Source organism: Trachypithecus francoisi, unplaced genomic scaffold (assembly GCF_009764315.1).
Source record: "Trachypithecus francoisi isolate TF-2019V2 unplaced genomic scaffold, Tfra_2.0 Lachesis_group3, whole genome shotgun sequence".
Lineage (NCBI taxonomy): Eukaryota > Metazoa > Chordata > Mammalia > Primates > Cercopithecidae > Trachypithecus > Trachypithecus francoisi.
In genome coordinates, this window is record NW_022681468.1 from 45,130,516 (window position 1) to 45,144,834 (window position 14,319).

At 36.2% G+C, this 14,319-nt stretch overlaps 2 protein-coding genes across 2 annotated transcripts in view; one reads left to right on the plus strand and one right to left on the minus strand.

Annotated features, from left to right (window-relative positions):
- The window catches only part of LOC117069541, a 34,563-nt gene extending 21,501 nt beyond the window's left edge, over positions 1-13,062 (plus strand). The window contains exon 3 of the transcript XR_004431586.1: positions 12,855-13,062. The gene's annotated coding sequence lies outside the window, so the exon portion shown is untranslated. The remainder of the gene's footprint in view (positions 1-12,854) is intronic.
- LRRC9 (leucine rich repeat containing 9) overlaps positions 11,453-14,319 on the minus strand; it is a 134,161-nt gene continuing 131,294 nt past the window's right edge. Inside the window, exon 33 of the mRNA XM_033187859.1 lies at positions 11,453-11,642. Within this exon, the coding sequence (XP_033043750.1) occupies positions 11,470-11,642 (173 nt within the window). The 3' untranslated portion in view covers positions 11,453-11,469. The remainder of the gene's footprint in view (positions 11,643-14,319) is intronic.

Sequence of the window (14,319 nt, forward strand, 5' to 3'; positions counted from 1 at the left end):
AACTGCCTACTCAATCCTCAGTAATGGTGTACACCACTCTCCCCACCAAGCTCAAGTGTCCCAGGTTGACTTTAGATTGCTGTGCTGGCAGCGAGAATTTCAAGCCAGTGGATCTTAACTTGCTGGGATTCATCAGGGTGTAATCCACTGAGCTAGACCACTTGGCTCCCTGGCTTCAGCCCCCTTTCCAGGGAAGTGAATAGTTCTGTCTTGCTCTCATTCCAGGCACCACTGGGGTATGAAAAAATAACTCCTGCAGCTAGCTAGGTGTCTGCCCAAACAGCCTCCCAGTTTTGTGCTTGAAAGCCAGGGCCCTGGTGGCGTAGACACCCAAGGGAATCCTGGTCTGCGGGTTACAAAGACTGTGGAAAAGGCCTGTATCTGAGCTGGAATGCACGGTTCCTCAAGGCACAGTTCCTCAAGGCTTCCCTTGGCTAGGGGAGGGAGTTCCCTGACCCCTGTGCTTCCCGGGTGAGGCAACGCCCCACCCTGCTTCTTCTGCTTGCCTTCCATGACTGCACACACTGTCTAACCAGTCCCAATGAGATGAGCCGGGTACTTCAGTTGGAAATGCAGTAATCACCCACTTTCTGTGTTGATCTGGCTGGGAGCTACAGACTGGAGCTGTTCCTATTTGGCCATCTTTCCAGCCACCCTCTGCTTTTCTTTAATAACTAAAGTTGTGGCGGGCAACCTAAGTTTAGCCATCTTATTCCTGGACCTTTCAGTGTAGAACATGGGAAGCAAAGAAGCAGGAATATTTAGAATTCATTTTGATGGCAACAGGAACATCAAGGCCTTATTGCACTCATCTAGTGGCACCCATGCCTGGGGCAGTAGCATGGCACTGGCACCATAATTAAGGTGATCCTGTGACATGATACTATCTGGGGTATTGGCCACTACGCTCCCCTTGTTCTCATTCTATGAGCCTGATTTCCCAGCCTTTCTGTTCTGTGAACTATCATATGAGCTATATCCAGAGTAATTTTCTTTTGCTTGCAACAAAAACCACTGTGTGATACACTTCGCTAATAATTTTTAGCCAAGATATTTTGAGGTACAATTATTTTCTCTAAGATGCTAATAATTGGTGAATGTAAGTGTGATTTCTTTTTCATCTTAATGTATTTAACGGCTTCAAATTCTAGAGTTTATTCTTTCATGACCCCCTTTTTATACTGACTTTAAACCACTTCTAGTGACTTTCTTTTATGACTCATTCAGAACCAATTGCTGCCTTCATTTTGCCATTATCCAGTTTATGCTCTTCCATAAAATCTACTTTTGTTCTTTGCTTTTTCATTTCTCATTAAGTTGTATCTTTCTGCTATAATTTTAGTACCAAAGTCCTTCACATCTCTTTTCTGGGAACATTTCTGTATCAGTTAGGATTAGGTTGTACTTCTTGTAACACAGAAACCATAATAACAATGGTTTAATAAGATATAAACTTATTTCTTGCCATATAAGTGAATTATTCCAGGGTTAGAATGGCATTTCTATGGACTAGTGGGACAGCCCCATTTATTATGCCGTCATCTCTAAGGTTTTTTTCCTCCTGGGCCAGCCAGACTTCCTCCATCATAATCTTGTTCCAAGCTACAGTATGAATGGAAGGGAACTTTTTCTTCCTTTCCTTTTTAAGAAGACTTCCAGTAAGTTTCCATACAACACTACCACATATAAGTCATTTGCCAAAACAAAGGGCCACATTTAACTGCAAGAGAAGCACTATTCCTAGCTAATAATCAGGGTTCTTTTACTAAGGGAGAATGACAGAACAGGCCCAGGAGGAAATTGGCTGTTTCCTCCACAATTTCTACTTCTTTTGACTATCTCTAAGTAATTTACCATCTTTCTAGATAAAACAGTTTATTTTGTGTTTTAGGACTACTTTGTAAATTTTTAGTTCAACTAATAAAAATTTAGTTCAACTAGTAAAAATTTGGAACAAAAATAGTGGTCCCAATGCAATACATATTTTATTTAATAATTATACAGTTTTTATCATATTGTTACACTAATTCTAATTGCCTGAATAAAGTGGTTTTCTTACAAAAATTCCCACTTAGTTATTTTCAAGATATGATGACTTCAAAATGAGTTAAGTTCTTACTTATAAAAGGATTGTGTATTTTTAAAGTAAACTAACTTATATTACTTTTAGATTGTGATATGAAAATAAAATATGGAAGATTCGTAAAACTTTCCAGAATTTGTTAAGAATGTGTGAAATAAAGTGGTGATTGGGCTCACTCCCCTATAGTTTTGCTTCTACACCAGTAAAATAACAACTTGAATCAGGAACATTGTCAATAAGTCTATATTTCAAAATTTAAAATCTTGTTTTTAAAGAAATAATTTTGAACATGCAGAAAAGTTTTTAATATGGTGATTTCCTCACCCAGCTTTTCCTAATGTTAACATTTTATATAGCAATGATTGAAACTAAGCAATTAACAATTATACTGTTAACAAATCTATAGACTTTATTTGAATTTCAACAGTTTTCCCACTAATACCCTTTTTCTGGTTCAAGATCCAATCCAAGATCTTGTGTATTATACTTAGTTGTCATGTTTCTTAGTTTCTTCCAATATGACTTCCTCAGTCCTTATCATGCAATGCCCTTGATCCTTTTAGAGACTTATTGGCCAATTATATTGTAGAATGTCTCTTAGTTTTGGTTTGCCTGATATTTTCTCATGATCAGATCGTTCTCATTCTCATGATCATGTGGTATTTTTGGCAGGAATACTACAGAATGATTTTGTGCCCTTATCAGCGCATCATATCAGGATATTGATATATCTTATTTTTGGTGATATTAAATTTGATCTCTTGGTTAAGGTGTTTATCAGTTTTTTCCACTGCACAGTTACTATATTATCTATTTGTAATTAAAAAGTGTCTTGTAGGGAAATTCTTAAGAGACCATGCAAATACCCTGTTTATACTGTCATCTACTAATTTTAGTATCCATAGATGATTCTTAACCACAGCGATTATTACTTTGGTGTTTTCCATAGTCATCAATATTCTTTACATGTTTATTGAATGCAGAAGAAAATTATGTTCATTAAAAACATCTATAAACGTGAACTTGAGGAAATTCTTTTGATCAGTAGGGTTAAAGATACAGCCAAGAAGTTCTGTGAAAGTTATAGGGAAAAATGTGTTTAAATGTTAAGTTATTTGTGGCATTTAACTTCAATTGAGAAGAGCACAGTTACATGATCTAGCTATCTCTGTTTATTTGTGGGGTATGATTCTTGATGGGACCAAAGAACTCCGGTGTTCTAATCCCACTCTTCTCTTTGTTCAGAATAAATCTCCTTGTCACATAGACAGGTATAGGGAGTGCTATCTAAGCGACGATAAACTAGAACTCTCTGAATCCCAGTTGTTTTGTTTTGCTTTGCTTTTTTATGAAACTAAAAATATAGCTCCCACAATTCAAGTCTGTTTCCATGTTTCACATCACAACTCTAACCTGTCGTTAACATCTTGCTGTAAAAGAAAGAGGTGTCAGGTGTCTAGGCCTAAACCAGAAGACTAATGGATTATAAAAGAAAACAATTAGACATTTCAGTTTTACATTGCTAGTTTTTCCATTTTAATTTAAAATATAATTCCCCAGTATCATACATTTGTATCATATAGGTTTTGTATGTACAAGGGTAACAGCAGGAAACAAGTGGCGGAGTCCAGTGGGGCCATTGAGGAGTTTAGCGAAGGGACTAGACTACTTCAAAAGTGTGGATAGAATTAAGGAAACAGACCAGGATTAGTGAAGCATTTTATTTTTTATTTTTTGAGACAGAGTCTCGTTCTGTCACCTGGATAATTTTTGTATTTTTAGTAGAGTTGGGGTTTCATGTTTGCCAGGCCATTCTCGAATGCCTGGCCTCAAGTGATATGCCTGCCTTGGCCTCCTAAAGTGCTGAGATTACAGCTGTGAGCCACCATGCCCTGGCAGGTGAAGCATCTGAACTTGCAATGCCTGTAGGCCTGAAGCTGTAAGAGAGAGTTCAGCAGAACCAAGATACTTTAGAAAAGCCCAATAAAAGCTAGAGTTCTTGTAGAATGCAGCTGCTAATAAAGCCCAAATCTCTCTTTTACTCTTCAATCTACTTCTAGTGTCTTGATGGGCTACAGCCAACTGCCAGCTAGAGGGACAAATGACCCTAAGTGATGTTGTCCTTAAAGGTGAGTCTTTAGAGTCACAGAGCAGGAGGAGAAAGGTGGAGAGTAGATCTGGAAGGACAAATGGAGGCTATCTAGCAAATTGTATTTCAGAAAAAGTGCAGTTGATTATATTTCTGGCTGTAGTTTTTCTTATGTCTGGCCTCCTTCATTGAGGTTATGTGACATGTTCCTGAAGACTTTTTCATTCTTTGTTTTATTTTATCTTTTTTTGTGATGCTCTGTCTTGCCCAGGCTGGAGTGCAGTGGCTTGATCTCGGCTCACTGCAACCTCCACCCCCTGAGCTAGCAATTCTTCTGCCTCAGCCTCCTGAGTAGCTGGGATTACAGGTGCCTGCCCACCACGACACCTGGCTAATTTTTGTATTTTTAGTAGAGATGGGGTTTTGCCATGTTTGCCAGGCTAGTCTTGAACTCCTCAAGTGATCTGCCCGCCTTGGCCTCCTGAAGTGCTGGGATTACAGGCCTGAGTCATGGCGCCTGGTCCATAATTGAACTATTAAAGGATGACAATTATGTGACTGACATTCTCATAGTTACACTTCTTGTGAGTTAACAACTGCCCAATGTGTTAACATTAACACATGTTTGGGCTTTAGTTTTATTGTATCATTTCAATGTATAGAGTTTAGCATGTTTCCATAAATATAATCATATCTTCATTCAAAACATAATTTAACAATATAGTAATGGCTCCATTAATATTGGAATCTTCAACTAACTAGAGAAGTTATTTCAGCATCATGATAATTGAAGGGACACACAAAAAAAGTACGTATAAGGGAATTTGGCCTTAAGCAACTGCCAAGGTTATAGCAGAAGTTCAGAACACATTCTATACACTATAAATCATTGAAAATAAAATTTTGTTTAATGTATTCTATTTGTTAAAGCAGGAAAATACATCAATGCATTTAAGAACAATTTCTCCAAAATGTATAAAATAAGCCTGATTGATTACAGCTAATTAAAACATTGAACTATTTTATCTATTTGTACATTTGCACCTTTGCACTAAACCTAAACTAGCCTTTTTTTTTCTCTAAATGGCAGTAAGTTTCATATAGTGTACTGATTGCTATAGACTAGAATATTAAGTTGTTACAACTACGTGAGATCTACATGTATTTCTACTTCCATGTATATATGTGTATGTTTGTAAAATTCACATATTTATACTGTGCTGTTTAAAAACCCCAATTGTGGCAGTTTAAATACTGCTTTGTTGCTAATCATGGCTTAATACCTAAAACAGAACAGAGTCCTTCGCAAGGTAACCAGGGAAATATGCCAATTTTGACTTCATTGCCATCCTATTGAATGACTGTATTCGTTCTCTTTAGATTTAAAGCTCCCCATTCTACTGTTCCTCAACACTCTTTATAGAATTCCAGCTTGCTTTTTCACCTATCTTTTAACAGTTTAACATAGATGGCTGGATCAAGTCCATTGTTCCAATTGTATGAACCTTAAAAAGCTCTGCAGTATTTTACTCTTTCCATTGTATCTGGCTTCCCTGAGTGCTCTGCTCACTGCATTTCACTCGTACTCTGATTTCTAAACCCATTTATGCCTGAGTCTTTCTGAAGACACTTGTTTGTCTAGGAGCTCAAATTGACTTATCCCCATTCTATTTCCTTAACTAAAAATGCACCATTAAGGTTGATTGAACTCTTTTAAAGCACTTCATATAAAATCAAAGGCCATAGGAAAGTAGGCTACCAGTGTTTGTAAATACCTGTTTTAAACCAAATTGATAGGGGAATAAGAAATAATTAGAAACTTTAAAATGTTTTTTATATATGTATATATACATACACTTTTTTTTTTTTTTTTTGCTGATTAGTCTTTTTTGGTTGTTCTTTGAGAGACGCACTTGTAAAACATTCTGAGAGGGAAGGGAGAGGAAGAGCTATGCTATAATTAAAGATGGAACGAATGGTAGAGCCAAACCACTAAAATTACTGAAAACATTTTCTAGAAAAAATAATGTTCTACAATAAGCAAGAAGAAAAACGTGCAGCTCTTGATTAAAATCTACAGCTTTTAAATCACTCCAACCCCACTGGAAACAAACAAATGAAAATCATATCACCGTATCTTTTTTCTATTTAAACTATAGTCATTGTTATTTTTGTGGTTTACAATAATAGTAAGATTATCACTAATTCTTTTCCTATTTATAATGTTTAAAATTAACTGCTGGTATAAAATATTTTTAAACATTTAGAAGTCAATTACAATTATAAAATTAAAAACCAAATGAAAATATAGAATGCTATTTGTTAAAAATTCTTCACATCCATTTCTATTTTAATGTTTGATCAAAATGTAACTATTTTGAAAAGACAGACTATGTTATCTCAATGGATTTTTATTATTTTTATTCAGAGCATGTAGAAATACTGTTATTTTAAATGATATTAGAAAAAATCTGTTGAAATTTAAAATTTAGCATTTCAGAATCTATGGAATCTTATATGGAAAATGACAGTGTTGATAAACTCGCTTTTTGATTTACCTAAAAGAGCATATAGTTAAGGTAGTGCTTAATAAAATATAAAAGATAAATAATTTGACTTCAGCTAACTAATACCTTCAAAGCTACTTCTAAGTTCCTTTGAATACACTATTCTATTTTTATATTACATTGTATGTCTTTGCTATTAAATCATTCATTTTATCTTAATTTTTAGGAAAAATCATTACCAAAACAAAAATCTTAAGATAAAAGTGCATAAATTAAGTCTGGGAAATATCTTTTGAGTAGTTTACAAAACAATTTTATTCACAATGGAAAGAAAAACAGTAATAGTAGAATGGTATAATTTATATATTTGTAAAATAAAAACTTGTAGAAATAGTATTACTAGTGAAATAGCTGTGATATTTCTTACTGACCTAGTTCTAAAAGGCAACTGACAATTTAAATCGCAATTCAGCATAGGTTTTTCTTCAAATCTACTTCAATAATGGAGAAGGGAGAAAAATGTAGAAAAATGAACAAGTAGTTAGCACTTGCAGGTGGTCCAGAAGCTCTAAGTTTTATTACAAGGCATCAGAAAGACCAGCTGGTTTCTAGCTGTAACCACAATGATTTGGTTAGCTTCACTGAATAACCAAAGGAATTTGGCCATAAGTGCTTGCTTCTACTAATATAATATTATAATAATCTTACCTCCCTTTATGTAAGTAATATTTAATTGAAGCCAAGAGCCTAAAGCATGACTAAGAGTGAGATGTAATGTTTTAAAACATTAAACACTTTTCATAATGTACGATAGCTTATAAAGAGTGAAATGGCATGTTACTTAAATATAAGGGTTATTTGTAAACTAGTCAGGAGTGCCTGCAAACACACGTACATAGTGCACACTGGATATTCTAGGCAAAAATATATTTACAATCAGTTAATATTGTGTCAATAGTCAGAAAAATCTAAGACTAGAAAAATTAGAAGTAAATGGCCGGGCATGGTGGCTCATGCCTATAATCCCAGTGCTTTGCGGGAGCCGAGGCATGAGGATTGCATGAAGCCAGGAGTTTGAGACCAGCTTGGGCAACATAGTGAGACCCCATCTGTATAAAACATTTTTTAAAAATAGAAGTAAATAATAAAGTTCATATTGGACAATTAATCGTGGTTAATTTTATATATAGAAATCAGACTAATTTGACACTGTCTATATTCAGTTCAGCTTTGGAGGCTTCTAATCTATAAAGTGCCTTAATTTCTAGATTACCAGGTTGTTTGTGGAATTGTCTTTAATGAAAACAACTTATATAATCATACATTTGACTACTTGCAAAATAAATCAAGACATTTGCTGGGAGCAAAGACATAATAACTTTACTAGATAAATTATACATTTTATCTAAGTGAAACACCTTGATGAATAAATAGTTTACAGTCTTTTACAGTTTCTTTTTCTTTTTTTTTTTTTTGAGATGGAGTCTCGCTCTGTCACCCAGGCTGGAGTGCAGTGGTGCCATCTCAGCTCACTGCAACCTGTGCCTCCCTGATTCAAGCAATTCTCCTGCCTTAGCCTCCTGAGTAGCTGGGATTACAGGTGTGTGCCACCATTCCAAGTTAATTTTTGTAGTTTTAGTAGAGATGGGGCTTTGCCTTGTTGGCCAGGCTGGTCTTGAACTCCTGACCTCAGGTGATCCGCCTGCCTTGGCCTCCCAAAGTGCTGGGATTATAGGCGTGAGCCACTGCACCTGACATGGTGGTATAATCCCAGCTACTCGGAAATTCAGATGAATTTTTTTTTTTTTTTTTTGAGATGGAGTCTCGCTCAATTTGTCTGCCTCAGCCTCCCTAGTAGCTGGGACTACAGGTGCGCACCACCACGCCTGGCTAATTTTTGTATTTTTAGTAGAGATGGGGTTTCACCATATTGGCCAGGCTGATCTTGAACTTCTGACCTTGTGATCTGCCTGCCTGCCTCGGCCTCCCAAAGTGTGGGATTACAGGTGTGAGCCACCACACCCGGCTCAGATGAAATTTAATTAACAATTTATAAGAATTATAAATAGCTCAAAATTTAACAATGTGTACATAAAAATCACATGAAGATCTCAAATATATTAAAAGTCCATAGGAAATATGGCTAAAAGAAAATATGCCAAAATGCTAAGTGAATACAGTGTAAGTTATGTTTTTTCTGCTTTATGTATTTCTATTCTGAACATTTTTCTGCAGTGAAACCTATTACATTTATTTTCCCACTTAGTTATTTTAAGACACTTTCCATTATAAAAGTAACATATTTTCAGCATTTAATGTATATGTAATCATAAAAGAAAAAAACAGATGGTGCCAATTTAGTAAAATAGTGAAGAGTAGACTGTCACAACACTGTAATGAAAGCAGTTGTCAAAACTAAAGGGCAACAAAGACATCTTCTGGACATCTTAAGAACTGCACAGTTGTTTTTAAACAAAAGATCCTATTTCCAACTAAGTGTAATAGTTGTTTAAAAACCACACATTACGAAGAGCAAAATCAATCTGTAATTAGGTTTGAAATTTTAAATATTACATGATTAAATTACAGACATACAACATTTAAAAAATAAAAATACAAAATTGTTGCATAGACATTGGAATTATATCATCTCAAAATACCTTTAAAACTATTTCCAGGCAGATTATAAAGTCTACATATTTTAGTTAAAATAATTTATTTTCATGTAAGAAAAGTATAAAATATTAAGAAACTACATGTACTGTTGAACCAATAACTTTAACATTTTAAATAGAATATTTCATGAATCATGGAACTCATTTATATCAAAATATGACTGGCAATTTGGTTATCAATTTAAATAATTATAACGAGCAAATTCATAACCACATTTGATTAATTTGTGATGTGTCCTAGTACTATGCAATGTAATAGTTTAGAAAAGTTCTTTTTGGTAAAATATAATTATCGAAGGTCATATTTTTAAATGTGTCCACTCAGTTTGGATACGTGTTCTCTTCAACCTGAAACTACTTGTAAAATTATATCACTGTAGGTGTAATTAGTGATTTGTATATGAAATCAGGCTCTTTTTTTATTCTTAGAGCATGAAGGACTGGTTGCACCCACAGTTAGCCACATTTAGAGACTACTATTGATGCCCACAATTTGCATCTCTAAACAGTTTTGAGGGCAGATCTGATTTGAGGGTATTTTTTTAAAAAAATACAGTCCTAAAAACCAATCTGTAGTTCAACTAGCAAAACTCATCTTGCTTTAGTAATAGTTGTGTTTGGTAAGAAATGTGCTTTAGTTTTATGTAATCTCAAATGAATAGATAACTCTACAAATGAAAGTATGCCTAGTTCCTAAAGTTATCTTTTCTTAGTATCTTCCCATGACATGCCATAATGACATTTCATGACTAAATGTTTCTAATACCAGAACTAAGCATTCAGTTCTCTGGACTTTGTTTCATGTCACTTTTATCTTTTCAGATTGTTGTCTGATGTAATAGTTCATGATTTTTATGATATAGAAATTTAAACAAATAACTGAAGATAACCATAAAGAAAGTTTAAGAGAGGTGATATTAAATCAAGCTCATGAAGGGTAATAGATTATCTTCATATGGAACTGAAGTGCTTCAGTAACTTAAGTAACATGATTATCTTTTTTTTCTTTTTTTAACTGACCACTGTCAGCTAGTTTTTGTACAACTACTAAACAGGTAAATTTCTTGGTGTATGCTCATTTCTCTTTAGGCAGTTACATTCGATTTGATCTTGGAAAGTTGCTCCCAGAAATTCTGTAAGAAGTAAGATTTAATTAGTCGAATAGTGGTGACTTAATTTTGTAATGGATCAGCTAACTTAAGGTAATTCTGCAATAAATAATTTCTGTATTTTAGATGTACGCAATTTCAAAGAGATAAAATGATCCCAGTGGTGGCTCACGCCTATAATCCCAGCACTTTCGGAGACTGAGGCAGGTGGATCACCTGAGGTCAGGAGTTCAAGACCAGCCTGGCCAATATGGTGAAACCCTGTCTCTACTAAAAATTGGCCGGGCATGGCGGCACATGCCTGTAATCCCGGCTACTCAGGAGGCTGAGGCAGGAGAATTGCTTGAACCCACGAGGTGGAGGTTGCAGTGAGCCAAGCTAGATCTGCTGCTGGAGTAGGTCATTTTAGCAGATGAGCAGGAGCATGGATGCCAGGAAAATGGGGGGCAGGTGGAATCTAAGAAGTCAAGTGTTGAGCAGAAGAATGTATTCTTAATGAGAACTAGCAAGGTTCTTAGGCTTTGAGCTGGGCCCTAGGACTAGATTCAGACTGGAGAAGGAGGCAAGTAGGAATTTTAAAGAAAAATTGGAAGAATTTACAAAATTCTTAGCCTTCACGATTTCAGAGAGTTGAATTTATTTGCTGTTTAAAGCGAACTGCTTTGCAAATTCAGTGAGCAGAGTGAGTTGGTAGAGGATACAATTAAAGTAGTTCCCATGTAGCTATTTCATTGTTCCCTCACTAGTGAGCACTAGTACTCTGAATTATTTGACCTTCATAGCCATTTCTCAGCCTTTTTGAATTATTATGTAAATACACCGGACTTTGGGAAAGCTTTGGTGAATGTGGTAATTAAGAAGCCTTATGCTATCTGACAGTTTTTTCTAGTTCCCAGAGTAAATATATAAGAGTACATAACAATATTTCCTGTTTTTATACATGATTAGCAAATATGGAGAGTACTTTTTTAATGATGAGAAATATTAAAACACAGAGAAAATAGCTTTACCTTCTCTCATCTTGGTTGCTCTGGTATATTTGTGCAGTCGGAGATGCAATATTCTGATGTGATAAAACAGATGGAGAGATACCTATCCCTCTGAGTTGCTGAAAAGCTATTTCTGCATGGATGCTCCGAGGATTATTTGTCAGAATCCCAGCATTCTTGTTTTTTTTGTCTGAAATTAGAAATTTGAAAAATTAAAATTATGAAACAGTGAGAAACATTAATTAACATAAGCATTAAGCAATATAGTTTGGTTGTCCTTCAGCTGAATATATGCTATACATGTTTCATAAAGTGAATTTAAAATTTCAAATAAAAATATAGAATTAGAATGTATTTTTAGCACTTGATGTGGCTTAAATTTCTGTGAGGTAGTGAATCAGTTTGATTTTTCCTAGATAATATTTTAAACATATAAATATCCAGACCTGCATGCTATAATAAATGTACAGATAAAGTGATTATACTTTAAAAAATTGGGGCAGCACAGTCAAAAAATAGGAAAGAGATTGCAGGACTTTTTCAGCACATAACAAATCTTGAAGAAAGTAGCAGGCATACCTCGGAAATATTGTGGGTGTGGTTCCAGACCATTGCGATAAAGTGAGTCACATACATTTTTTTGGTTTCCCAGGACATATAAAAGTTATGTTTACAACTATAGTGTAGTCTATTAAGTGTGCAGAAGCATTATGTTAAAAAAAAAACACTGTACATACCTTAATTTAAAAATACTTTATTGCGGCCGGGCGCGGTGGCTCAAGCCTGTAATCCCAGCACTTTGGGAGGCCGAGATGGGCGGATCACAAGGTCAGGAGATCGAGACCATCCTGGCTAACACGGTGAAACCCCGTCTCTACTAAAAATACAAAAACTAGCCGGGCGAGGTGGCGGGCGCCTGTAGTCCCAGCTACTCGGGAGGCTGAGGCAGGAGAATGGCATAAACCCGGGAGGCGGAGCTTGCGGTGAGCTGAGATCTGGCCACTGCACTCCAGTCCGGGCGACAGAGCGAGACTCCGCCTCAAAAAAAAAAAAAAAAATACTTTATTGCTAAAAAATGCTAATGAACATGTGAACCTTCAGCAAGTTGTAATCTTTTTGCTGTTGGAGGGTCTTGTCTCAGTGTTGTTGGCTGCTGACCAATCAGGGTGGTGGCTGCTGAAGGCTGGGATGACTGTGGCAATTTCTTACCATAATACAACAATGAAGTTTGCTGCATAGATCAACTCTTCCCTTCATGAAAGATTTTTGTGTACAATGTGATGTTTGATAGCACTTTCCCCACAGTAGTTCTTTCAAAATTGGAATCAGTCCTCTCAAACTCTGCCACCGCTCCATCAGCTAAGTTTGTAATATTCTAAATCCTTTGTTGTCATTTCTACAGTGTTCACAGCATTTCACCAGGAGTAAATTCCATCTCAAGAAACCACTTTCTTTGCTCATCCATAAGAAGCAACTCCTCATCCATTCAAGTTTGATCATGAGATTGCAGCAATTCAGTCACATCTTCAGGCTCCACTTCTAGTTCTCTTGCTGTTTCCACACATCTGCAGTTACTTCCTTCACTGAAGTCCTGAAACCCTCAAAGTTATCCAAACTCCCATTATGGTTGCTATTTTGACCTCCTCTCATGAATTAAAAATGTTTTTAATGGCATCTAGAATCCTTTCCAGAAGGTCTTCAGTTTACTTTGCCCATATCCATCAGAGGAATCACTATTTTATTTTGTTTTATTTTATTTTTTGAGATGGAGTCTTGCTCTGTCACCCAGGCTGGAGTGCAGTGGCATGATCTCGGCTCACTGCAAGCTCTGCCTTCCGGGTTCACGCCATTCTCCTGCCTCAGCCTCCTGAGTAGCTGGGACTACAGGCGCCCACCACCTCGCCTGGCTAATTTTTTTGTATTTTTAGTAGAGATGGGGTTTCACCATGTTAGCCAGGATGGTCTCGATCTCCTGACCTCATGATCTGCCTCGGTCTCCCAAAGTGCTGGGATTACAAGCGTGAGCCACCACTCCCGGCCAGGAATCACTATCTATGGTAGTTAGAGCCTTACAAAATATATTTCTTAAATCATAATACTTGAAATTACTCCTTGATCCATTGGCTGCAGCATGGATGTTGTGTTAGCAGGCATGAAAACAACATTCATCTCTTTGTACTTCTCCATCAGAGTTAGTAGGTGACTAGGTGCATTGTCAGTGAGCAGTAGTCTTCGAAAAGCAATCTTTTTCTCAGCACTAGGTCTCAATAGTCAGCTAAAATACTTAGTAAACCATGCTGTAAACAGATGTGCTGTTATTCAAGCTTTGTACATTGATAGAGCATAGATTGATAGAGCATAGACGCAGTAGATTTAACATAATTCTTAAGAGCCCTAGGAGTTTTACAATGGTTGAGCAATGGTTTATTTAAGTTGAGCAATGTATTCAACTTAAAGTCACCAGCTGCACTAGCCCCTAACAAGACAGTCAGACTGTCCTTTGAAGCTTTGAAGCCAGACATTGACTTCTCCTTTCTAGCTATGAAGGTCCTAGATGGCATCTTCTTCTGTAAGGCTGTTTCATTTACATTGAAAATCTCTTTTTTAATGTAGCCACTTTCATCAATGATCCTAGCTAGCTCTTCTGGATAACTTGCAGCCGCTTCTGTATCAGCACTTGCTGTTTCACCTTACACTTTTATGTTGTCTGATATAATAGTTCATGATTCTTTCCTTAAACCTCATGAAGCAGCCTTTGCTAGCTTCAAACGTCTCTTCTGCAGCTTTCTCACCACTTTCAGCTTTCATAGACTTGAAGAGAGTTAGGGTCTCTGGATTAGGCTTTGGCTTAAGGGAATGTTGTGGCT